The 23,534-nt window shown below is 32.7% G+C and overlaps 5 protein-coding genes across 9 annotated transcripts; 1 reads left to right on the top strand and 4 right to left on the bottom strand.

The window, feature by feature from the left end:
* Nucleotides 1-308: 308 nt before the first annotated feature.
* LOC111282746 (F-box/FBD/LRR-repeat protein At1g16930-like) lies at nucleotides 309-1,232 on the bottom strand. The gene has a single exon (XM_022870984.2). It carries the CDS (start codon nucleotides 1,230-1,232, stop codon nucleotides 309-311), a length of 924 nt encoding a protein of 307 aa, XP_022726719.2.
* A 5,522-nt stretch (nucleotides 1,233-6,754) lies between these two features.
* On the bottom strand, nucleotides 6,755-12,619 carry LOC111282231 (protein IQ-DOMAIN 29-like). 2 transcript variants are annotated; one of them, XM_089760479.1, is made up of 7 exons: nucleotides 12,423-12,619; nucleotides 11,739-11,874; nucleotides 11,366-11,656; nucleotides 10,353-10,553; nucleotides 9,787-9,867; nucleotides 7,712-8,705; nucleotides 6,755-7,156 (listed from the first exon to the last, which is right to left on the bottom strand). In XM_089760479.1, exons 2-7 carry the CDS (start codon nucleotides 11,823-11,825, stop codon nucleotides 7,125-7,127), a joined length of 1,686 nt encoding a protein of 561 aa, XP_089616605.1. In that variant the 5' UTR covers nucleotides 11,826-11,874; nucleotides 12,423-12,619; the 3' UTR covers nucleotides 6,755-7,124. The 2 variants fall into 2 exon arrangements, with proteins under 2 accessions (XP_089616605.1, XP_089616606.1); XM_089760480.1 differs by having other exon boundaries at nucleotides 11,739-11,825; nucleotides 12,423-12,539.
* Nucleotides 12,620-13,996: 1,377 nt separating this feature from the next.
* Nucleotides 13,997-17,166, bottom strand: LOC111282290 (ubiquitin-conjugating enzyme E2 2-like). 2 transcript variants are annotated; one of them, XM_022870309.2, is made up of 6 exons: nucleotides 16,938-17,166; nucleotides 15,981-16,132; nucleotides 15,848-15,873; nucleotides 15,489-15,578; nucleotides 14,789-14,877; nucleotides 13,997-14,294 (listed from the first exon to the last, which is right to left on the bottom strand). In XM_022870309.2, the coding sequence occupies exons 2-6, from the start codon at nucleotides 16,103-16,105 to the stop codon at nucleotides 14,166-14,168; spliced, it is 459 nt and encodes a 152-aa protein (XP_022726044.1). In that variant the 5' UTR covers nucleotides 16,106-16,132; nucleotides 16,938-17,166; the 3' UTR covers nucleotides 13,997-14,165. The 2 variants fall into 2 exon arrangements, with proteins under 2 accessions (XP_022726044.1, XP_022726043.1); XM_022870308.2 differs by having other exon boundaries at nucleotides 15,981-16,114.
* A 750-nt stretch (nucleotides 17,167-17,916) lies between these two features.
* Nucleotides 17,917-21,175, top strand: LOC111282555 (Pentatricopeptide repeat (PPR) superfamily protein). The gene has a single exon (XM_022870679.2). It carries the CDS (start codon nucleotides 18,042-18,044, stop codon nucleotides 19,896-19,898), a length of 1,857 nt encoding a protein of 618 aa, XP_022726414.2. The 5' UTR covers nucleotides 17,917-18,041; the 3' UTR covers nucleotides 19,899-21,175.
* LOC111282556 (SNF1-related protein kinase regulatory subunit gamma-1-like) lies at nucleotides 20,042-22,899 on the bottom strand. 3 transcript variants are annotated; one of them, XM_089760478.1, is made up of 7 exons: nucleotides 22,768-22,896; nucleotides 22,149-22,365; nucleotides 21,576-22,030; nucleotides 21,033-21,299; nucleotides 20,767-20,939; nucleotides 20,206-20,513; nucleotides 20,042-20,073 (listed from the first exon to the last, which is right to left on the bottom strand). In XM_089760478.1, exons 2-6 carry the CDS (start codon nucleotides 22,315-22,317, stop codon nucleotides 20,231-20,233), a joined length of 1,347 nt encoding a protein of 448 aa, XP_089616604.1. In that variant the 5' UTR covers nucleotides 22,318-22,365; nucleotides 22,768-22,896; the 3' UTR covers nucleotides 20,042-20,073; nucleotides 20,206-20,230. The 3 variants fall into 3 exon arrangements, with proteins under 3 accessions (XP_089616604.1, XP_022726415.2, XP_022726416.2); XM_022870680.2 differs by lacking the exon at nucleotides 20,042-20,073 and having other exon boundaries at nucleotides 20,090-20,513; nucleotides 22,768-22,899; XM_022870681.2 differs by lacking the exon at nucleotides 20,042-20,073 and having other exon boundaries at nucleotides 20,090-20,513; nucleotides 21,588-22,030.
* Nucleotides 22,900-23,534: the final 635 nt, after the last annotated feature.

The following is a 23,534-nucleotide window of genomic DNA, read 5'->3' as shown; positions in this document are numbered from 1 at the left end:
GATCAATAAATGTTTAGGGTTGTAATGTGTTGATAAACTCTCCGGAATCAACTCAAGCAGCAAAATCAAATCAGAAATGAAAACACGTACCAGAAAAAAAATGAAATAAGCAAGTGTAGTTCAATAATGTGAAAGTAGTAGGAAAAAGTCGTCAAATTTTGACCTTCCAGTTGAACCAGTACGTTAACCACAATGTCTCAAGCTGTGGGAGATCAATGGGAAACCTGTACTTATTGATAGGACGAAGAACATTGTCGCCAATTGTCATATTGGTAAAGCGGATAAATGCAGTTTTTAGATTTGAAACTCTACAAAATGAGAATTTTATGTTGTCCTTTGTATTCCAATGTCTCAAGACCAAGACCATTGATCTGCATCTCTGTCAGTTCATCTCGACTATACACCTTTAAGCACTTAAGCTGTCGACAGGAAGGATGCTTTAACTTCAAGTAATATATGTGATAGCATTTATGTAAATTCAAGCATTCTAGAAGATGGCAATTTGATAACAAATTCTGAAAATATTCATCTGATTTCAAATCCACCCACTTAAGATCCAAGGTTGTCAAGGTACTGAAACCAAGATGATTGGAGCGCTGTGGAGCCAGATTGCAATACTCCAATCGCAGGCTCCTGACACTCCCATCACCTTGAAGCAGATCACATGGAAAATAAAAAAACTTATGACCATCTGTAGTAGTCCTATAGTCGGAAAAACGATAAAAGTTAGATTCGTCTAGCTTTTCATCATCTTCTAGGACATTAAGACAATTATTTTCTGACAAACAAAGATCAATTTCCTCAACCCTTCTTGCCACTGCATAGCTGATCCATTGAAGAAGAAGACTACCATGCCAAGCACGTAATTTGAAGCAAACCTTAAGGTTTTTTATATGGTCAGCGTTGAGATGTTGCAAGAATTGTTTAACAGAGTTTAAAAAGACTTCACTTCTTTTCCTTAAAAAGGATATATTGTGAAATGAATCCACGCAAGCATTTTTATTATCATAATCAGAGTAAACATTACCATCAAGTATGTTTTTCACATCAAAGTTGAGATTTGATAGAGATGTAGTCCATAGGTACCTCCATCTAGTTGAGAGTACACTGGTACTTACTGCCTCTCTTATTGTGAGCAACGACAAGATGGTGCCTAGAATACTATTAGGAAGCTGGCTGATGTGATCATCATCACTTCTGATCTTGTTTTTCTTTGATTGATGATCCTCCATGAACAATTTTCGTATGATGGTGCTAAGGAGAGAGAGAAATGGCTAATTATGACTTTATAAGAGAAAAATGTGATAAGGAGATGAATATAGCTTCCATAATTAGCAGTAACCAAGACTCCTTCGGATTTTGGAGATTATTATTTTAAAGGCCGGCCATGGAAGATCTGTTTGTTTGTCTTTCACTTTCAAGCTTTTGGCACTGACTTGAAGATCGAGGAAGCTTGCATGGTTCAAACTCTTAAAGCTGGTTGTGTCATTGGCAGGAAATCAAGAATATAGCTTATTCTCTACAGCTTGTTGGTTATTTTTGTTCTGTTTCTCAATTTGCAATAAGTACGAGGAAACTATGTGTGCACTTGAATTCTTGTAACTTACATATGAAATTGTCGGGAAAAACAAAGTGCAACACTAGGTAGATATGTAATTCCCGTAAAAAAAAGAGAGAATATTTTAAGTATTTTATAAGTGAAGTGAGTTTTTATAAAAAGTTAAAAAGGGAAATGATTTATCAATAATAATTTAATTTTTAATAGGGTTAATTTATATTATTATTTTTTGTCACCAAAGATAATAAAGTAAGAAAATAAAGTTTTATTTTTTATTTTTTTCTTATTTTCGTATCGAAAGAAAATAATGCTTATTTCTTTTTTTTTTTTATACAGAATAAATAAGTTGAAGGATTTTAAGTGAATAGTAAAAACAAAATCTATAAGGAGATTTATCTTTCAGAGGTGCATAAATAATTTCTTTTAATTTTTGTCACGCCTTGAAATCAAGACGCAACACGGTCATATTATCTTAAAATAAATCTCAAAGTAATACGAAGTCTTCTTTTTTAATCATTCTAAAATTTTTTAATAAACTTATATAATCTGTCAAGTAAAATTCATATTTTTAATCCAACTAATGATATATCTTTATATATCTAAATACAAACCATATAAAATATAAAACTGTTTCATAAGATCTCATTGGCCAACATTATCTCCGACGACTAAGTAATCTTTCTCATTTGATCTTTTAGCTTTTTACAAAACTAAGCAACTTATCACTTACTCATCTATAAAGAAAAAGTAAAAAGGGAATAAATAAATCACGGTTCAGTAAGTATAGACTCACACACCTTACCGGATCAAACATTATTTTTATACATATCACATAGAGTATTCAAAATAATCATTAAATCATAATGTCAAAACATTTCAAAGATTATCGTTTTGTCAAATATTTTGTAAATTTATAAATCAATATCAAAATATGTCACTTTATAAATCATTACAAAATAGGATATCATTCAAATATCGTAATTAAACTAAATTATGGATCAATCATTAAAAATCATCGCAAATCATTATCATTATAAATCATCATTATCATTCGTTTATCATTAGCTACGGTCACTGCTATAACCCTTGACATTGGCCATATCAATAATTTCATCCTCACGATCATTGTTAACTATTATAACTCGTTACCCAAGGCCTTATGTTAATTACTATTACCCGTTAGTCATGATAATATGATCATATCTTTGCTAACTACTATTGCCCGTTAGCCAAAGTCGTAAAACTAATTTTGGCGTCGATGATCTCACTTTTCAGGGATATAAAAACGTAGCTATTATAAAATCATTTTATCATTTTATTCATAAGCATGATCCATTATTTACATAGCAAAAGCACAAAATAGTCATATACTTGATCCTATTTTCATATATAAGAAATAAAGAAATAAAATATTCATTCATTTAGAAATATACATATATACATAAATTTGAAAACAAGTAAAGTGTGTAAGATTTTACTTACCTCCTTTCGATTTCACCACTTAGTTTTTCTTCTCAAATAATTAACGGCCTATTCAATATAATTTCAACATAACAGTAATTAATCAACCCATTTGAGACCATTTATACCCAAATAATTAAGTTAATCAAAAATTAACTTAAGTAACTAATTCTGACAGCTAATGCTACTTTCACTAAAATGATCATATCTTAAGATATCCAATTCAGAATTAAAATATTTTTAATGCGTTAGAAACTAGACTCGATAAGCTTTCTAACCATATATCGCCCATCTCGAGATTTCTTATGGATTAATTATAACAATTTTTGAAATCCATATCAGATGCTGCTACCAGACAGCCTGTAGACTTTCTAATAAAAATTACATAGTTATTCATAAGAAACTCCAAATTCAATTTTGCTTGTTCTGTTGGAAAGTAGGCTCAATATGCTTTCCAAACATGTATGATTAATTTGTAATTCCTTGTATAAAAATTAAGACAATTTTCAAAATTCAACCTTGATGCTACTACCTTACAGCCTATATATTCTTAAGTAAAAATTAGACAACTCTTCATAGAAAACTCGAATTCACTTCCGATTGTTTCATTAGAAAAGTAAATTCAACATTCTTTCTAACGATATGTAATAATCATAGCAATAATTTATCCATTAATATAGAATCTTATTTTAATTCACTGTTGCAGATCATAGCATCTCATTCAAAAACATAATTTCTCTTTCAATGTTTAAAAACTCAAATCCCCACTTTCGACCTTTTAACTCCATTCAATAATCATCAATAAATCTTAAGAACATGAAATAAACAAAGTCCAATAATTTACCCAAATAGATCATGAAAATTAATGAAAGATTTCATAATTTTTCTTGGTTTTGCTCTCAAAACTTCAATTCCAAATAATAGTAATCAACTTGATATTTTTTTTAAATAAAAAAATAGGGCATATACCCACCTTTAGGGAATTAATTTGATTGTAGCCTCCGATTTTGAATCTCCAACTTGATTTTTCATGTTCTCTAACCCTAAAGAAGATGAAAAAGAAAAACTATTATTTCCTTTCTGTTTCTCAATAGTTAAGTTTTTTTTCATATAATACTTCAATCCCTTTTTCTTTTATTAATTAATCTCTTTATAAATTGATGGGCTTTGGTATTAGTCTAGCTCAATTATTATTTGGGTTGGAGTATCACAATTTTGAAGAAATAATATTGATTGTTAAGTTTTGAGATTTAACTTATAATCGAGAAACTCTGAAATTTTATCCATTATCCCAATGGTTTGAGCAAATAATTTAAACTTTAATCAAGGTCTATCAAAGTGTTGAGAAAGTTTAGTAATGTGATTTTATTATTGTAAAAATAAATAACAAAAATTTGATGGGGTTAAGAAGAAAATTTTCTATTTCGTATGAATTTTGATGTTTGCAGTGGTGGATTAAAATAATATTATGTATTAAAAAATAAAATATTGCTATGATTATAATATACTATTAGAAAGCTTGTTGAATTTAGTTTCCAATGAAATAAACAAAAGTTGTTCCAAGTTTTCTATGAAAAGTAGTTTACTTTGTACTTAAGGATATGTAGGCTATCTAGTAATAGCAATAGTAAGGAATTTCAAAATTCTTCTTAATTTTTATGCGAGGAATTATAGATTAAATCATATATGTTTGGAAGCTTATTGAGTCTACTTTCCAACGAAATAAGTAGAATTGAATTTGGAGTTTCCTATGAATAAATGTGTAATTTTTATTAGAATATATACATGTTATCTGATAGTAGCATATGACATGGATTGCAAAAATTATTATAATTAATTTAAAAAGAATCACAAGATGGGCTATATATGGTTAGAAAGCTTATCGAGTCTAATTTCTAACTCATTAAAAAGATCTTAATTCTGAGTTAGATATCTTGAAATACAGTTATTTAGTGAAAGGAGCTTAGGCTGTTACTGTTAATTAGTTGAATTAACCATTGTTTAACTTAATTGTTTTTGGTATAATTGGTCTCAAAATGAGTTAATTAATTTTTTTAAAATTAAAATTATCTTGAATAAACCATTAAGAAAAACTTAAGTGATGGAATCGAAATGAGGTAAGTAATATGTATGTTTATAAATAAATGAATGTTTTGTTTCTTATTTTCGATATATAAAAATAAGACCAAGCATATGATTATTTTATGTTTTGCTATGTAAATGATAGATCATGCTTATGAACGAAATTAAAAAATAATTTATGTATAAGACACGATTTTATGATAATTACGTTTTTACATCCCTGAAAAATGAAATCATCGACACCAAAATTAGTTTTATAGTCATGAATAACGGGTTATAATAGTTTAGCATAGCTATAATCATACGGTCTTGCTAACAGGTTATAGTAGTTAGCATTAGGTCCTAGCTAGCAAGTTATAATAGTTAGCAATGATCATGATAATGAAATTGTCGATATAGCTAATGTTACGAGTTATAGCAGTAACCATAGTTAACGATGAAGTAATTATTTACAATGATTTCAAAGATTGATCCATGATATGTATATGAATATGATTTAGGATAATTTTTAATAATTGATTCATAATTTGGTTTGATTATAATATTTGAATAGTAGCATGTTTTGTAATGATTTATGAATTAACATATTTTGACATTGATTTATAAATTTATGAAATGTTTGACAAAATGATGATTTTTGAAATATTTTGACATTATGATTTGATGAATGTTTTAAATGATTTATATGATTTATATGAAAATAATGCTTGATCCGGTAAGATATGTGAGTTTGTATTTACTGAGCTGTTGTTTGCTCATTCTTCTTTTATATTTTCTTTACAGATGAGTAAATGATAAATTTGTTTAGTTATGTGAGAAGCTAGAAGATCAGATTAAAAAGATTACTCGGATATTGTAGACATTGTTGGTTAGTAAGCTCTTATGAAGTGGTTTAATATTTTTATTAGTTTTCATTTAAGAATATGAAAATTTTTTATTAGTTGAATTAAAGTTATAAAATTTTTTAAATAGATTATTTTATTGAAAAATTTTAGAATGATTAAAAAAAATTTTTTTTTATTATTTTGAGATTTTATTTCAAGATAATATGATCATATTATATCTTAGTCTCGAAGTGTGACAAGATATCTACAATGTTTTTCCTCCTGGGATTAGGTTGTTTCTTCCTTACTTGCAATCAATGTACGTTTCGGACATGATCAAGCTTATTACTTGTTTTTGTTGTGAATCTTAATTGGTTCTTGTAAAAACATGTTTTAGAAATACATAACCAGATACTGGGCTAATATGAACTAGTTATAAAGTGGGTTTTCTAGATATGATAAATTATATGAATTATGACTACAATCTATGAATAAGACCAGTTAAACACCAACCCTCAATTTGTTTAAGTTTGAGTCATTTTAGGTTATTTATTCTGGTTGTGTAGCGTCTAGACAGCTACATACTACATTTAGACAAAGATGTCCTAGGTTTATAATTAGTGAAGTGTTAATTGCTTGGTTTGATTCAGTCTGTGAGAAATGAACCTAGACACCATCACATTCAAGGTGCCACAACATCCTCAGATTTCAAGACATTTATTAATGTACTGACTCGAGAATAAGCAATAAGATTGGCAGTGCTCACACCAACAGGTTAGGGCATACAGTAAACCCTACTGACCCAACATGTTATAACAGAACATCAATATCTGTGAAAGCCAAAGCATTCTATTTGCAGATGAGAACACCGTATTCGTCATGATATTAAATGGAAAGAGGATTATCATGTTTGAACTCTGATACAAAAGAGCCCAACGGGGAGCTAAAGAATTATACAAACACAAAGAACCAAAAGAAACCAAACAACCAACCGTAGCATCTATAAATATTTACCGAACTATGCTACTGAAAGTGCTAAGGAAACTTAAAAATGCACCAAGGATACAAAGATTAGATGATTAATTGTCATGGTTTTACAACCACACATCAGAAGTGACAACATATAACGAAATTTGTATTAAGTTGCATCTCTGCTTGAACTATATGAGAACTTCAATGAACGTTTCCTTTTGCAAAAATTACCTCCTCCACTCAGGTCTGACCACCTTATCTGAAATTGCCAAGCCAACAATGGACAGTCATTTAGCAGAATAGTCATAGAGAGAATCTTACTTGAACTGAATGTGAGAAAAATATTGATAAAGATAAGCTTAAATAAAATAAAATCGGACACCACATGGGTGGCAGGATGGTTTTCCTCTCAAACAAGGATCAGAAATGACGGATGAAGCGAACAAACATATTTTTGTACAATTTAGCAAAACTAAATCTTGGACAGGCAGGAAAGTTTGGTTAAATTAAAAGCCCACCTCGAAAGAAAGATTCATAAAGCAGAAATAATCAGCAAAGAACCTAAATGAATATTTGGTTCAGATACCATACTCAAAATGAAATTTGCATGCTAAATATTACATGGAACTACTAACATATGGGATGCTTAACAAGACATATGGACATGAATGTAAGTACATTGCTGGGAATGAGTTCCCATGCTTTACTGAAAGAATGGAGAAAACTAAGTGGCATATAAATAGATAACACTGATATAGCAAAACAAAAACACAAATGGAAAGGCATAAAACATCCAGTATTAAGTCATGCTTACCACTAGCATCTCTAGATTTGTCGCTGTGGATAGCTCCTTTGCCAGCTACTTGAACCAGTCTTTGAGCACGTGGTGACAGTGTACTTATATTGCTATTGGTTGAAGATGGAAGAGAATATCGCCTGTTTAACCCATTTTTCTCGACCACCTCATGGGTAAACCATGGGGAGCCTTGACCCCTAAGTCTAGCTTTTGCAGATTCAGTTGGTGCCATATAACTGGGCACTTTTGGCATGTTATTTAACCCAATTTCTTGATTATCAATTTTTGCAGGGAAAGAAGCTCTTATTCGGTTTGGTTTTGAGTTCTCATCGCTGACCTGCTCATCCTTAGAGCTTAACTCCTCTGTTACTGGCATGTCCTCAATTTTATCACTGTTTTCAGCATGTGGCAAGTCAACTGCAGGACTGACATTAGGCTCATCATGAGAAGCATCTTCTGAGGAAAATTTCAGGTCTGCCTCAAGATTTGATGGTTTTGACAGGGCTGTCGTCACATCTCTCATCTTCTCAGCAGATTCCCTTTCTGAAACATCAGGAGCATCAGAACTAAAAGTTTTTTTCAGAGTCTGCTTTGTTTTCTCATTAAGAACCTCAGACTTATCAGAAGCGTCCTTTGCAGAGTTAGAAAGTTTTCTTAAATTGCGCTTAACCTTCTCAAGCTCAGTTTGCGGATGGCCCCGAACTGAATCTGCTGCTGAGTTTCCAGAAACTCCCCTAAGAACACGTTTGGGTTTATCATACTCCGAAGAAGAACGACTAGATCCATTTTCAACTCTTGCACTGGATAGTTTCCGAACACCTTGCTTTGTCTTTCCTTGCCTATTTTCAACACCCTTTGTCTGAGACTTCACCACTAGACTCCTAATTGGTTGTGAAGGGGATTCCCAAAAATGTGACCTTGTCCAGTGTTCAAGCCACTGCCAGGAAGAGTTAGGTTCCTCTGGACCATACTGAAGGCATAGAGGCACTACAGCAGGTGATGAAGCCAGAAGCTGAAAGTGATGGAAATGCTTAGTCATATATAAAGTTTGGAACAGCAGTGAAAAGAACATAGCAGAACTGGCATAAGATGAGACATCACAATTCTTGCCATTCACAACATGCTATCAGCTAAGAACAGCTAATTAAGTAGTGGCATACATCAAAAACATTCATCACAGACAAAGTTTGTCCATATTAAAGAGAAAGGAGCCAAGGGAGGACCACATTTTCCATCGAAATATTTTAATAGTCATGCTAGAGGTTTAAAGTTTAAGCACTTAACATAAAAAGACTCTTTTGTTTACATTAACATAATAAGACTCTTTTGTTTACAACTTCACAATGTTCCACAGCAAGGCAATGAAACCTAAGCTTCTATAGATGGCCCATGTGTATTACCAAGTAAAACCTCCTAAGCTAATTTAAGGCATTTCCTAATATTTAAGCAGAAGTAAGCAGTTACCAAGAATTATGAGTAGGAAAAAAATTAGATAAACAATCTAAAAAAATGGTAGCAGGTGGGGACACAAAAAATGGTAGTGGGTGGGGACCAAGAATGTCAGTGGTCATTTTGATACAAACAGAAGGGGTCTAGAAACAGCCGATAGATTTGCATCTGTGATTCTCAAAAGGTGAGATACAGAAAAAGGACTCAGGCATGGAAGCTTACAAGATAACAATGGGGCATACAGCTATTTACACATGACGGGTGAGTTTAAATTGGAAACATGCCTCTACTACACTGATGTTATAAACATTTAAGTACCATCGAGAGAAAAAGAAATAAGACTAATAAAGTGTAAGAATATCCTTAACAAAAAATTATAACTTTGAAGAAAAAGGAATCATTATAAGAATCAAGGAGCACAAGTGCAAGTTTGAAGCACAAAAAAGAGGAGCAAAATTATGTTAATAATATATAAAAGAAGTCAGACATTGTGTGTGGCAGCACAAGCAGGAACTTTTAGGAGCATGAAAAATGTCCTAAAGACTAAACATCATGGACTCTGTATCAGCAGAGAAGTTCTCAATTAGAGAGTAAGTTGAATCTAATAGTAGTATCAGAAAGCAAAAGAAAGAAAAAGAACACACCTTCTGAACAAACACATTATTCGATAAATTCTTCACCTGAGAAGATGTGCTCACTCTGAAAGAATCCAAACTTTTAGAACCCTGCTTAAATAAATAAATAAATAATAGTTAGCTTAGAAGCATGGTATGCATAATTAGCTACTCAGAAAGCCACATAATGAAACAAAAAGGAGGTACATTTTGATTTTCATATAAGCCTGAATTAAAATAATCCTTTATTATTAATGCATGGTTACTATATCAATGCCCATATTAATATTGATATTATCATAAAAATGCCTTTATTCTCATAGGCACTTTCACATAAACAACAAACATAACTAGGGCATAAAACAACTTATGATTTTCATATAAGCCTGAATTAAAATAATCCTTTATTATTAATGCATGGTTACTATATCAATGGCCATATTAATATTGATATTATCATAAAAATGCCTTTATTCTCATAGGCACTTTCACATAAACAACAAACATAACTAGGGCATAAAACAACTTCTGTTTGCAGTTTGTCAGAATAGGAAGAAAAGACAAGCCATCATGCACTGGTCTATAAGAAAAATCACCTGAAGCAATCTTAGATGTTTCTCGTGCAACGCATTGCCAATATCTGAACATCTGACCTTTTGACCACGAGCTAGGGCCTGGAACTTAACAATTCCCCATGTACAGCATAAAGTAGCAACAGCTTGTCTTCTAACTAAGTGACCACGAATAAGGGCTTGCAGCCTTATAATGCCCTTGAGGGTTCGAAATGCCCGGCGAGCCTTCCAACGTATAATATTGTCAACAATAAAACTACACGATTTTAGGGAGGATAACAATCCGAATATAAGGTCATGCAAACAGTTGACAGCAGATTGCACTTTATGCAAATCCATACTTACCAAATTTGCATCTAGAAGTCATACAAGTACTATAAATCAGTAGGTATTCAAATATTTTCAGATTGAAATATCTCTAAACAAGAAGATGCTTGTACAAAAATGATAAATTTCTTAATCTGAGAAGCTATGTTTAGTCAAATGAGTGGCAGCCACCCAAGTTATTGTAATCAATGCCCCAAAGAGTTTTGCATTCAATTACATTGCCTATACTCATTTTCTTCAACAGCTAGGGGCTACATTTAATATACACACACTAATGAAGTATGAAATAACTATAAAATATAGAGGCAGCGGCCATTTGTACAGTCACATACGCAAGCATTTAAACCAAGAACTGACAGAATATTTTACCACCCAATAAAATGAAAGGTCTAGATCATACCATGAATGAAGTAGGAACCAGCTATATCTTATTCAATCCTCACATTAATTTACCTTTAAATACAAACAATCATCATCAACAACATAATGCATGATGCAGACTGAGAAGGGTCCAATATTACCACCCCAAATGCCAACTCAAACATGTTAAGCAGATACTGAAAGTGCATACAAGTTAAGTTACTGCCAATAGTAATCAGCATAGTTTTCACACAGCTGAATGAATACTATAGCTGTCAAAAGCTTACACATTTCATTACTCAGCATGATCTTTACGTTTAGCAGTAACCTTTAAAGAGAGAGTAAACTACCAGATAACCTCTGAAAGCAGCTTGTGCCTTTGCAGCAGCTTGGTTGAGCCTAATCCTATCAGGATCTTCTGGGTTACCAAAATTACTGATTGTGGCATCATTTCCATCCGCTTTTGAAGATGAAATATTTATACCATCCTTTGGTAATAGGGTAGGTATGCCCTCCTCAGAGTCCACTGCATTCCTAGCACTGCTCACCAGAATAGGTGCCGAAATTGATGGAGGATCCACTGATAGGTCAGACACAGTTACCTTGGAAGAAACCAATACCTCTCCTTTATTTGCAGAATTCTGCACATAATAATCAAACAAAAATTAGAACATGTAGCATTTCCACTGTTTAAATATTTGAAGATAATCAGTACTTCCTTACCAGCTTCTCTCTTCCTTTTGACCAATTGGACTTTGAAGATTTCCTAAGAAGCAAGGTCTTGATCCATTTTGCAGGAGATTTTCCCATCTTGTTAAAACCAAAAATAATTAAAACCCAAGTTTCTAAATCTGGAAATCTGCCAAAGTCATACCCAATCAAAACCTCAATATCAATGCAAGCATAACATTTAAAAAACAACTAATGTTCTCAACATCTTAGTACAGTTGGCAATTAATGGCAGTTAAAATTTGATTACACTACAAAATGAATAGCTCCTTAGTTACCATAAAAGACGAAAAACAAATCATATCCAACCAGATAACAACTGAAACTGTAGACAAACAAAACATTTAAAACAAAAGAAGTTCAAAAATTTTACTGTCATTTTCAGATTTCCTTTACACTCTCAACAGTAAATAACGACCGGTTAATAACCAAAGTAAACATCTACTTAGGGAAAATAAAGACAGTAATCAAGACAAAAAAAAAGCAGAGATCTGGCCCGTACAAGAAGCAAGCGTGTCGGCAAAATAGAATAAAACAATAAAACACAAGAAAAATAAACAGTAACCGTTCAGAGAAACGAAGACTAATTTTCCTGTTTTTTCGCAAGCTTAAACAGATGAGAAATGAATCTGTAGTGTTGAGAATGAAGAAAATAAATGTGGCATTGAAGATCATTACCGAACAGGAGTCCTCGAACAAGAGAATCTTGGGCAGAGGCTTTTTTTTTTTGTTTTTATTTTTGTTCGCTGTAGGGAGTGAATTTAAATAAATAAATAAATGCTAAGAAAGAGAGGAAAACAGCCTACAAAAAAAAGCTTGCAAGATTGGAAAAAAAAAAAAAAGAGGCGAAGGGGGGAATCGGAAAGAATAAAATTATCCACAAAATGAGGCCGTTTGAGTTTTCATTGGACCCTAAAAAGTGGGCCCCGATCAAATCCTCTGCTCTACCGTTGCTGGTCACCTGTCTCAATTTGCTTCAAATCCTATTTATTTTTTGTCTTTTACTAAAAAAATAATTCTTTTATTTAAAGCACCCAATTAATGGCTATTGGTATTTTTTATGGATAATCAAAATATTTATCTTTCTCAAGATTTCTAAGGTTCCTCCAAAGGAAGTAGGGATTTCAATTAGCATATCATTGGATAACGTATGGATAAGATAAAATATTTTTTATATTTATTTTTATATTATATTTATTTTTATATTCATATTTAATAAGTATTTTAAATTAATTTTTATTTTCATCTTCATGAATATTTAATAGATATAAATAATTTTTACACTCGTAACTTTAAAAAAATTAAAAACTAAACTTCTTTTTAGTTTTTTTTATTTAACCCTTATATATTTAGTTAATTTTTTATAAATATATATTAATTTATATATTTTTTAATAAAACTATATTAATATTAATTAATTTAAAATAATAATTTATATTATTTAATAAAAATTTATATACTATATATATATAATATGCGAATATAAAATAAATATTATATTACTCGTCTTCATCTTCAAACCTAATAAAAATTTAAAATTATTACTCATCTCTTTTTTTATATTTAATAAAATTTAAAATCACATCTATTATCATCACTATATTTATAATATAATACTCATTTTTAGTTTTATTTGAATAAAAATTTAATTTTTTTATTAAATATGAATAAAATTGACGATCCCTGCAAGCAAGAGAAGTCTAAAACTACAACTTCAGTCAATTAAAAATATACATGGTGGTTGTTGGCTGGCCAGGCCGGCTGATAATGGTGGTTGCTAATAACCAATGGGATTATTTTTTTCATGGACTGTTTCCACTGCAGCCAAATGGAGCCTAAATTAATTTAAACTGCTAAAATACTAATGATGGTTACTAAGAGTCATGACATTTTTCAAAGGATTAATTGTTATTAAATTGTACAATCAAACGAATAATAAAAGTGTAATTGAGGAGACAGCTGCAGTGACACTGACAAAGAAAAGCATTTTTTAATCAACAAAGTAATCTCGATTCTCGTTGCCCTTAGCCACAGACCCACACATTGCAAGATATTAATGGTGGACTTATGACTGGGCCGTATGTACCCAACCTTGGGCCCAATGACTCCCTCTCTTGTGAGATTTGAGCAATTAAGGAGTCACTCCAGGGAGAGGTTAGCCCAGCCCATAACGATTTACAATGAGAAAAGCCGAATTATACTTTCTTAAAAAACAGTTTAAACTACCTTTGAACAAATGAAGAACGAGAAGATACAACAATCATTTCAATTAAGGGAGCATCATCCATCCATCCTCATAAAACAAACAACGTAATAAAAGTCAAAATAGTTTGCTTGCAACACATTTTCAGTGTCAATGTTATTTAGACAGATAGGCCATTGGACTATTTTTGACGGTCCATGTAACCAAAACGTGAGCTATCAATCAGCAGTCCAACTCTGCTCCACAATCTCACGTACTCTCCTATTATATTCACGCTTGTTTTCACTAAACATTCGAGCAGCTTCTGAATTTGCAGGAGAATTTGGATTTGGATCACAAAGCAATGACTGCATACACAAATTAAAATTGGCTTAAAACATCAGGGCTGAGATAGAGAGGGAGAGAGCACAATAAGTGGTATAAATGTCAAATGCATTAATACCACAATTTCATAAATGCTACGCAATCTCATAAATAAGATATGCAAAGATATTAAAAGGAAAGGTCTGATTCCTTCAAATGAATAACTGACAGGATCAGACAATATTTATCTTGCCACCTGGATCTAAGACTCCACATTCCAGATTAACACAAATATACATGTTAATATCACCATTATAATGCAAGATTTTCCGATCAATAACAACCAGGTGCTGGTTGTCTGTAGAGCTTTGCAGAGGCAACCAATGTTTCCACTTCCACAACTTTCATATGGAAATTTACATTATGAGGCAGGTAGTTTTAGAAGCATAGACTATGACACTTGAATTGGAATTAAGTTGTATATTATTCCATGATCTTTTGCTGGCCACAAATGAATGCATGAAGAATTATACCATACCTGAATAGATGTCAATATCGCTGCTACATCATAAATTGGACTCCACTGATTTTGTAGAATGTCCAGACAGATGCTTCCATCTGCATAAACTGAACAGGTTGCAGGATAAAGTAGGGATCAGATCAAGATCAGCTAAAACTGTAGCCCAACAAAAATATTCATAATAAATAAAGTTAATATAGATTTCAAATGAAGAAACCAGAAATTGAAACTGAACATGTAAACTTGTTAAGTCAACATCAGCTTAAAAGCTTTCATTGTGTGTATGGATATCATAGTAGATGGCTGGATGCCTGTGAAACAAACAACCAGCAAAAGATGGCATCTGGCTACCTGAACATTAGCTCATGTTTGGAGATTCATAAACAAATGCTACATGAAGTCCTCCTTGAGTATTCATTATCCAAGTACGGGCTACTAATTCACAAATCACAAGTATCACTCACTTTCCAACTATTAGGTTTACTCGCTCACAAGTATAGTCATAAAAGCATGATGGGTGACATAAACATTAACATTATAGTTTCACCCTATATATTACACTTATTATGCAAGAAAGGATAAGTTTATCGTACACAAATATGTCAAAAGTTGAAGCCTTTAATAAAAAATTTAAATATTGCATGGCATGCAAGAATAAATGAAAATGTAATCTGAAAATGTGGGTGTAGCTAAAGAATAGATTTGTCTAGAGGCTTACTGTTTGGATGGAACATTCGAGATACAAAACGAACCATTGGTGGCTTGTTTGGATAATCCTCCGTAAACTGAAGTGTCAGTTTAAACGTACCTGAAGGACTCAAAAATATCAAAATAGAGATTAATTTATAGCTGTTAGCAGTATAACTGCATTCTATGATAAAAATATCCAAAGAAATAGCTTAAATGATCCTGAAATACTAGTATTTCAAACTAAAATTCACAACAGAAAGAATCCTAGGGTCATTGAATTTTAAAGATTTCCACAGGGCTCTAGTCCATGACAAGCAAACAAATCCACCAAACAACTACAGACAAATTGATACTTCAAACCAAATTATGCACTAGAATTTACTTTACCTCCATCCCATGGGGTCTCATCAGGCCTGCAAATCCATCAAGCAAAAGCATAAGCACAATTCTATTGAATCTTTATCTAATAAACAAGTGAAGAAATAGGAAAAACACACTCCACTCCTATTTCATCACATACCCAAATATAACAGCATTCCAGAGCATAATATTGTTATCTTGAGGAGCACCACTAATGCCTGCAGGAGGATCTTGTTGCAACCTCTTAAAATCCCTCATCAGTCTCTTCCTTGCTGGAGTTGACATCCTCACCGCCTACAAATTTAAAAGAGGCTAACCCATAATCAATACAAAGATGCACACAATGAACAATAGAAGAAACCAGAGTTATTTAACATAAACATCAGGCAGATTAGATTAAAACCAGAGTTCTACCACTAAACCAAGTTTATATCATCTGTTCGATAACTTCACATGCAGATTGACAAACAAACCTCAGTTTTTTACTTTAAGGTGAATGCAAAGACCCACTAAGTCATGAACTACAAGAGTTGGCAACTCTCTCCTACCCCATAAACTCTAAACAACATCTCCATGATTCAAAGTGAACACTTTCAACTTGGAATCTCAAGCCCTAATCATTGCGAACCATCAATTTGCATTTTACATGCTCATCATATAGAAAAACATGATAATATAATTAGCTTAAACATAAAGCAACAAAGAGAAAAACCAAAGGAGTTATAAAGCAAACTTTTTCTTTTAAGTTTTGTTCTGGACACTGATTCTGCAGATCAAAACCATTAAACAATATAACTAAGATTACAGTTCATTTATTTAATTAATAACCATAAAGCGTTAAAATCACCATGAAAATCACCTAAACACACACATCTAATTAATATCCAAAAGCAATCCAACCTAAATCCTCAAATCTTACATAACCCGAGATCCATAACCACAATAACAACGATCAAAAAACCTAAAGCTTCAACATATCTAGAAATCAAACCCAGAGTTTCCCTTGCATATATAATTATGAGACACCAATCGAAGCAAAATTACAGGAAAAAAAAATCAAATCTAAGAAATCGAAAATAAAAATCAGAAAAGGGAAGAAAACAAAAAAGGACCTTACTTTCTGAGTAAACGCAGCGAGTTAACTAGGATTCTCCAAACGAAAGCTTCAGAATCACAACGCGTTAACAAAAGAAGAATAAAAAAAAGGACAAATTTTCCTTCCCAGGATTTGCAGAGAAAACAAATTATCAGAGAAACATTTGTTTATTCTTATTTTTTGATTAATTTATAAAACCGACCGATCAAAAGAGAAGATTTTGTTTTCTGAAACAAAGAAAGACAACGGTGAATTGGCTCAGGTCAGCGGTCCTTTATCTAGCTCAATTTTTTTTTTTATTTTTATTATTTTGTTTGGGTGGGCCCTTGGCTGCCAAGTGACTGGCCAAGCGACGCCATGTATAAATATTCCTTCGTGTTTTTTTTTTTTTTTTTCTTTTTGTATACAATAAGAATAAAATGCGTAATTTAATTCATTTTTCTAGAATGTTCATTTCTCATAATAGAGAAAGATAATACTAAAAATGCTAAAATAACTTTTCAATGTGGACATAATTGAAAAGTTTAGCTTATGCAAAAATATGATCAATTTGTGACACAATTGTTCTTACACGATCGAAAAAGGTTAATATAGCTTTATTAAAAAATATTTTTTATTAAAAATATAATTAAATTAAATCAAATAAATATGTTTAAAGATGTAAATAATATATTAATATTTATAAATTATTTAAATTTAATTTAAATTTAAATTTAATTTAATTTAATTATTAATGAATTAAATTTAAATTTAAATAATTTGATTTATCGAGTGAATCAAATTTAAATTTTTTAATATTTAAATTAAATAATTTATAAATTTAATTAAAATTTTATATTATATATATTATTATTTTATTTATATATATACAAATTTAAATTCAAATTTAAATATAAATAATTAAATTTAAAATCAAACATAAAAATTAAATTTATTTTTATTTTATTTTATAAATAATTAATTCGACTTTTATTTCGAATATGAATTTTAACTTAAAATTTAAACCACGATCTACCTGCGGATCCAATTACATCCTAGATGTGCTATCATCAAACTTCATTTTCATAGTATGTTATGTCCTAATATAATTGAGTGGCATCATTGTTTTGTTCTTCCTGTTATGTCATGAAACACCAAATGGTAAAACTGGTAACAGGTGGATTATACAAAGAAGCACTCCATCAATACACTCAACACCTCTCAGCTTCATTACTTCCAAACAAATTCACGTTCCCTCCTCTCTTCAAAGCCTGTGCCAAGCTCAACTCACCAATCCAAGGCCAAATCCTCCATAACCATCTCATCAAAAGTGGGTTTTCCCGTGACGTTTACGCTGCCACAGCTCTCACTGACATGTACATGAAATTACACTGCTTTGAATATGCTCTAAAGGTGTTTGCTGAAATGCCTGACCGAAATTTGGCTTCGTTAAACACAATAATTTCGGGGTTTTGGAGAAATGGGTATTGTGAAGAAGCTTTGACAGTGTTTAAAGAGATGTGTTTTGGATTTTCGAGGCCTAATTCACTCACTATAGCTACCGTTTTGTCGGCTTGTCAAAGTTTCGAACTTGGCATGCAAGTTCATTCTTTGGCTATTAAGTTGGGAGTTGAATTGGATGTTTACGTGGCAACATCATTGTTGACTATGTATTCTAATTGTGAAGAAATAGTTCTAGCTACAAAAGTGTTTGTAAAGATGACTAATAAGAATGTTGTCAGCTACAATGCTTTCTTTTCAGGGCTTTTGCAAAATGGGGTTCCACGTATCGTGTTGGATGTGTTTAAGGACATGAGGGATTGTTCACAAGAAGAACAACCCAATTCTTTAACTTTGGTTTCTGTTATATGTGCTTGTGCAAGTCTTTTATATCTACAGTTTGGCAGGCAGGTTCATGGGATTGTTATGAAAATTGGGGTACAGTTCGATACTATGGTTGGAACTACACTTGTTGATATGTATACAAAATGTCGGGCTTGGCAATGGGGCTATGATGTTTTCAAGGAGATGAATGGAAGCAGGAACTTGATAACTTGGAATTCAATGATTGCAGGGTTGATGTTGAACAATCAAAGTGAGATGGCTGTTACACTGTTTGAGGAGTTGGAATTTGAAGGAATGAAACCTGATTCAGCGACATGGAATTCAATGATAAGGGGATTTTCACAGGTAGGAAAAGGATTTGACGCTTTTAAGTATTTTGAGAAGATGCAGTCTGCTGGTGTAGAACCGAGTTTAAAATGTATTACCAGTCTTTTGCCAGCTTGTTCTGTTTTATCTGCTTTAAAGCAGGGAAAAGAGATTCATGGGGTTGCTATAAGAAGTGGCATTAGTAAGGAGGAGTTCATTGCTACTGCATTCATTGACATGTATATGAAATGTGGGTATTCTTCTTGTGCGCGTAAAATTTTTGATCAGTTTAAGTCAAAGCCTGATGATCCTGCATTTTGGAATGCAATGATTTCCGGTTATGGAAGAAATGGAGAGAATGAATCAGCGTTTGAAATTTTTGACTTGATGCTGGAGGAAAAAGTAAAACCAAATGCAGGAACTTTCATTGGTATCCTATCATCATGTAGTCACACTGGTCAAGTTGACAGAGGATTACAAGTTTTCAGAATGATGGGTAAAGATTGTGATTTGAGCCCAAATCTTGAGCATTTTGGTTGCATAGTTGATCTTTTGGGTAGATGTGGCAAACTAGAAGAAACCAAAGAACTAATACAAGAAATGCCTGACCCTCCTGCTACGGTTTTTGCTTCTCTGCTTGGTGCTTGTAGGTGTCACTTGAATTATGAGATAGGAGAAGAAATGGCTATGAAGCTTTCAGAGTTAGAGCCAGAGAATCCAACTCCTTTTGTGATACTGTCCAACATATACTCTGCGGTAGGAAGATGGGGAGATGTGGAAAGAATAAGACGAATGATAGATGACAGAGGACTGAGAAAATTCCCTGGATTTAGTTCAATAGCTATATCATGAAGAGGAACTTCTAATAATACCCGAAAAATGCTTTGACACCACCATATTCAAACTTTTCTGCATCTTCTTGGATTATTCCAGGTTACTGGAAAAGAAGTTTTGCCATTCAACATTTGTTTCTCTGGAAATGCATAGCTATGTCATTTGCGGCTGGAGAACTCCCTGAAATTTTGCTCTATTGCAAGCGCAAGAAAGGAAATAACAAAATTCACTGGATTTTGTTGAATTGAAATTACATGAACAGAAACTGCATATACACAGAAAGAAACGTAAACTGAATCAAATTCAGTTGCATATCTGCATCTACCTGGCTTGTGATCACAACAGAGACTTCACTGATTCAACATTTCTTTCACTGAAAACCCTAAGTGGCTATCAAAATAGCTTGGGGGTTCAAATATAAAGCAAGAGATCACATCTCTAAGAGTAATTACACCGACAACTTCATTCTCATTCTCAGCTACTACATAGATCCTGTGCACCAATTTGGTGGTAAGAGTCTGAATCACACTAGCAAGAGTTGAATCTACCTTGCATGTTATCGGTGGGGGGAGCCTGCCAAACTCCTGGCCCATTGAGACAACAGTATCCATGAAATCCTTCACTGTGAGCTGCCTGAAATTAAGAATCAAGCAGATAAAAACATTGTTCAACCACCGACGGTGTTAGATACTAAGTTATGGGAGAGACATACTACTCTTTTAATGGACTATAATAGATAAATAATCGATTTCTCTTTTAGCTCAGTTTTCTAATTATCACGTCTTGTTGGTAAAGAGTAGTTTTCCAACGGGAATTATCAAAATATCCACATATAAAATATGAGGTAGTGCTATGTGGCTTTAAAACTGCATGCCTTCTGCTATACCTGAAATTGAAGAAAAGTTCAGGTTTGAGCAGCAAGTGTCTGATGTCTCTCATGCTTACACTCCCAACAATCTTTTTCCTTGGCCCCTCTACTACTGGAAGACCACCAACTTGGTTGTCTTTCATTCTTTTGAATGCTTCCAGAACCAGGTCATCACCTTGGATGCTAATAACCTGACAAAGAAGACATATAAATAATTGAAGTTTCATACTGAATGTAGCTTGAAAAATACTTGATAGTTATTTGGAGTGACTGTGAAGTTTCACCTCATCTGAAGACATGAAAGGGAGTCCCAAATCAGAAATAGGCCGTGCAGAAATACAGTCAAACCAGTCCCTCCCCCTGCATCCTTCCAGACCTCCAATAACTGCAGATTGAGTAATGTAGTTCTTGATATCGGGCTCGCCTGGCTCAATTAGAGGTACATTTCTCAGCTTATATTTTGAAAGTAGCAGTAGGACACTCAACATGGAACTGTCTGTTGCAACTGGAATGAAAGGAGCCGACCTGTATGATTTAACTATTGACCTTACCTGAAAAATACAAAATCATGTCTTGGGTGCCTTTCAAGATGGCGTAAAAGAAGAATAGATCATCATTCTGGTCTCCAATGGTGTTTCACATGGTCCCAATCAGAAATCTTTAAAATGGGGTATTTGGGGGAAGATTATCATTCATACTTCATAGAGAACAAAAAATAAGGGATTAAAGATTGACAAACATGGCCTTTTGCACCTGCAGAGCCAGTAAAAATGAATATATAATGGTAAATTGAACCCAACTCTTTGTATATATGATCAGCATCGCACCATAAAACTTACAGTGGTTGACTTGAAGGGTTCTTCTTGAAGGATAACTTTGTAAAAATCCTTGCTCAAGTTGTCAGCGGCTGATGGAGCATCTTTTCCTGCTGCTTGATCAGCTGCCACTGCCCCAGCCACAGCAGCTCCTACTGCTGCAACAGTTATTCCAGCAACTGCTGCAGGACCTGTCACACCTATTGGTAGTGCTCCAACAGCACCAACGGCTCCAGCACCTAAACCAGCAGCTGTAGCTGTGCTGGCTGATAAAGCAACAGCAACAAGTTCGGCACTCTCTAGTACCCAGAGAATGATGGCTGAGTAATCTATGATTCCTAAGTACCTTTCTCTCCAGTCCAAGCTAGTGACTGCATCTGGGTTTCTCACAGGAGCAGACAGGATGTTGCATTCCGATAGAATCTTAACGGCATCAGCAATTGTTGCGTCTGCTAGAATTTCAATCACTACAAAAGGATCGCCACCGCACAACTATTAGAAATTGTGGTATATTCCTTTACTAATGCCAAGTACATGAACTTAAAATTGCTTTAATTGTAGATGCAATAAAGTTTTTGTCATCACCTTTGCCTCCAGGAACTTGTGGGAAAGATGAAACAGGAATCCTCGTAAATGCATCTGTTAGAGTCTCCTGCAACGGTTGTGGTAACTTCTTCCTGGACTTTATCCTCTCAAAATAAGCATCACAGCTTGAAAGTGCTGAACTTTCCTTGGCTTCTTGTGCTTGTGCCATCTCTATCGTTAACACGCAGCATAAGTTGGTCACTATCCCAATTTGTACCTTCAGTAATAAATCAGTCACAGATTGACCCAAAAAAATAAGCCATAATTGCCCCTTGATCCAACATCTGTTTTTCTATCTGTGTTTTGTGTGGGCTATACAGCCTTTTCCAGTTGAAAAAAGTACAAGACTATCTTTGGAAGGGAGATTTTTGTTATGTTGAATGTAACCATTTAAGACTTCCATGAGATCAAAATGGTTTGATTAACATCAAAATCTATGAAACTATTCATTTAATTTGCTTTTGGAAATCCAATACATACTTGGAACTGTAAAATCTAAAAAACAAAAAAATTGTAAAACATAATCAGAAATTTGCAAGAGATATTAGCGTAAGAAAATGGTTCGGAAATCAAAGCTATATAAAAATAAACATCCAAGGAATGATTTGATATGATATACCTGCAGAAAATTTGCTCAGCAAATGTGGGATTGGAATTCACTTTCGAGTGCAGGGCGGATTTGGTTTATGCAATTGCACTTGCTAATGCCACGTGTAGCCATTTGAAACATGGCATGCTTTGTTGGTGGCATGCTTTGTTGGTGGTATGCCACATGTTCTTAGAAATGATCTGATGAGCAAACTTGGTGGGCGGGCCTCGTTTTTGACATAACCTGGCCCAGTTGCATGGATCTTCTGGGCTTGAATTTGTCTGTCTAATGTAGTATGATGTCCAGGATCTGTCTTAATCCAAATTTCTTTTTCCTTAATTCAGAGAGAAGAGAATTATGATTCTTGTTATTGTTACTGTTGCTAATTACTTGGCACTGTTTACTTTTCATCTTCACATTTTCAATGTTTTGATGTAAAAAGTAAATGTAAAAAACAAATAGTAAAAAGCACAAAAGTTGTTTTTTTTTTTTTTTTTGCAAATTTTAGCTAAAAAGAAAAAAAACTATAATATGGTAATAGGTGTATTCACCTATAATTTTTTATTACAATTTTAAATTATTTAATTCCGATAAAAAATTATATAGGATTTATTAATTGTAATGCCACAATTGTAGGTAATATGTTTTTTAACTAATTTGTAATACCTAATTAATATGAAAAATACTTTTTTTTTTTTTAAAAAAAGAGGAATTAACTTACACTATGTAAAATTTTAATTTTACATTTTTTTATCCATAAATATTTTTTTTCTAAATTTTAATGTAAAAAAAAAAAA

Source organism: Durio zibethinus, chromosome 5 (genome assembly GCF_047325235.1).
Source record: "Durio zibethinus cultivar Kanyao isolate XHJ-2024 chromosome 5, ASM4732523v1, whole genome shotgun sequence".
Taxonomy (NCBI): domain Eukaryota; kingdom Viridiplantae; phylum Streptophyta; class Magnoliopsida; order Malvales; family Malvaceae; genus Durio; species Durio zibethinus.
Note: the sequence above shows the minus strand (reverse complement) of the source record. Positions and strands in the feature narration are given on the sequence as shown.

Bases quoted from the DNA above. Each gene is read 5' to 3' on its own strand.
- LOC111282746 (XM_022870984.2), bottom strand. From the start codon at position 1,232: ATGGAGGATCATCAATCAAAGAAAAACAAGATCAGAAGTGATGATGAT.
- LOC111282231 (XM_089760479.1), bottom strand. From the start codon at position 11,825: ATGGGAAAATCTCCTGCAAAATGGATCAAGACCTTGCTTCTTAGGAAA. The intron at 11,657-11,738 runs GTAAGGAAGTAC...TATTATGTGCAG, and splicing joins CAAAAGGAAGAGAGAAGCTG to AATTCTGCAAATAAAGGAGA. The intron at 7,157-7,711 runs GTAAGCATGACT...TGGCAATTTCAG, and splicing joins CAAATCTAGAGATGCTAGTG to ATAAGGTGGTCAGACCTGAG.
- LOC111282290 (XM_022870309.2), bottom strand. From the start codon at position 16,105: ATGTCAACTCCAGCAAGGAAGAGACTGATGAGGGATTTTAAGAGGTTG. The intron at 15,874-15,980 runs GTATGTGATGAA...ATGGATTTGCAG, and splicing joins TGGAATGCTGTTATATTTGG to GCCTGATGAGACCCCATGGG. The intron at 14,295-14,788 runs GTATGGTATAAT...TTGTGTATGCAG, and splicing joins CGATATTGACATCTATTCAG to TCATTGCTTTGTGATCCAAA.
- LOC111282555 (XM_022870679.2), top strand. From the start codon at position 18,042: ATGAAACACCAAATGGTAAAACTGGTAACAGGTGGATTATACAAAGAA.
- LOC111282556 (XM_022870680.2), bottom strand. From the start codon at position 22,317: ATGGCACAAGCACAAGAAGCCAAGGAAAGTTCAGCACTTTCAAGCTGT. The intron at 22,031-22,148 runs GTGATGACAAAA...ATCCTTTTGTAG, and splicing joins ACAAGTTCCTGGAGGCAAAG to TGATTGAAATTCTAGCAGAC. The intron at 20,940-21,032 runs GTGAAACTTCAC...CTTCTTTGTCAG, and splicing joins CTTTCATGTCTTCAGATGAG to GTTATTAGCATCCAAGGTGA.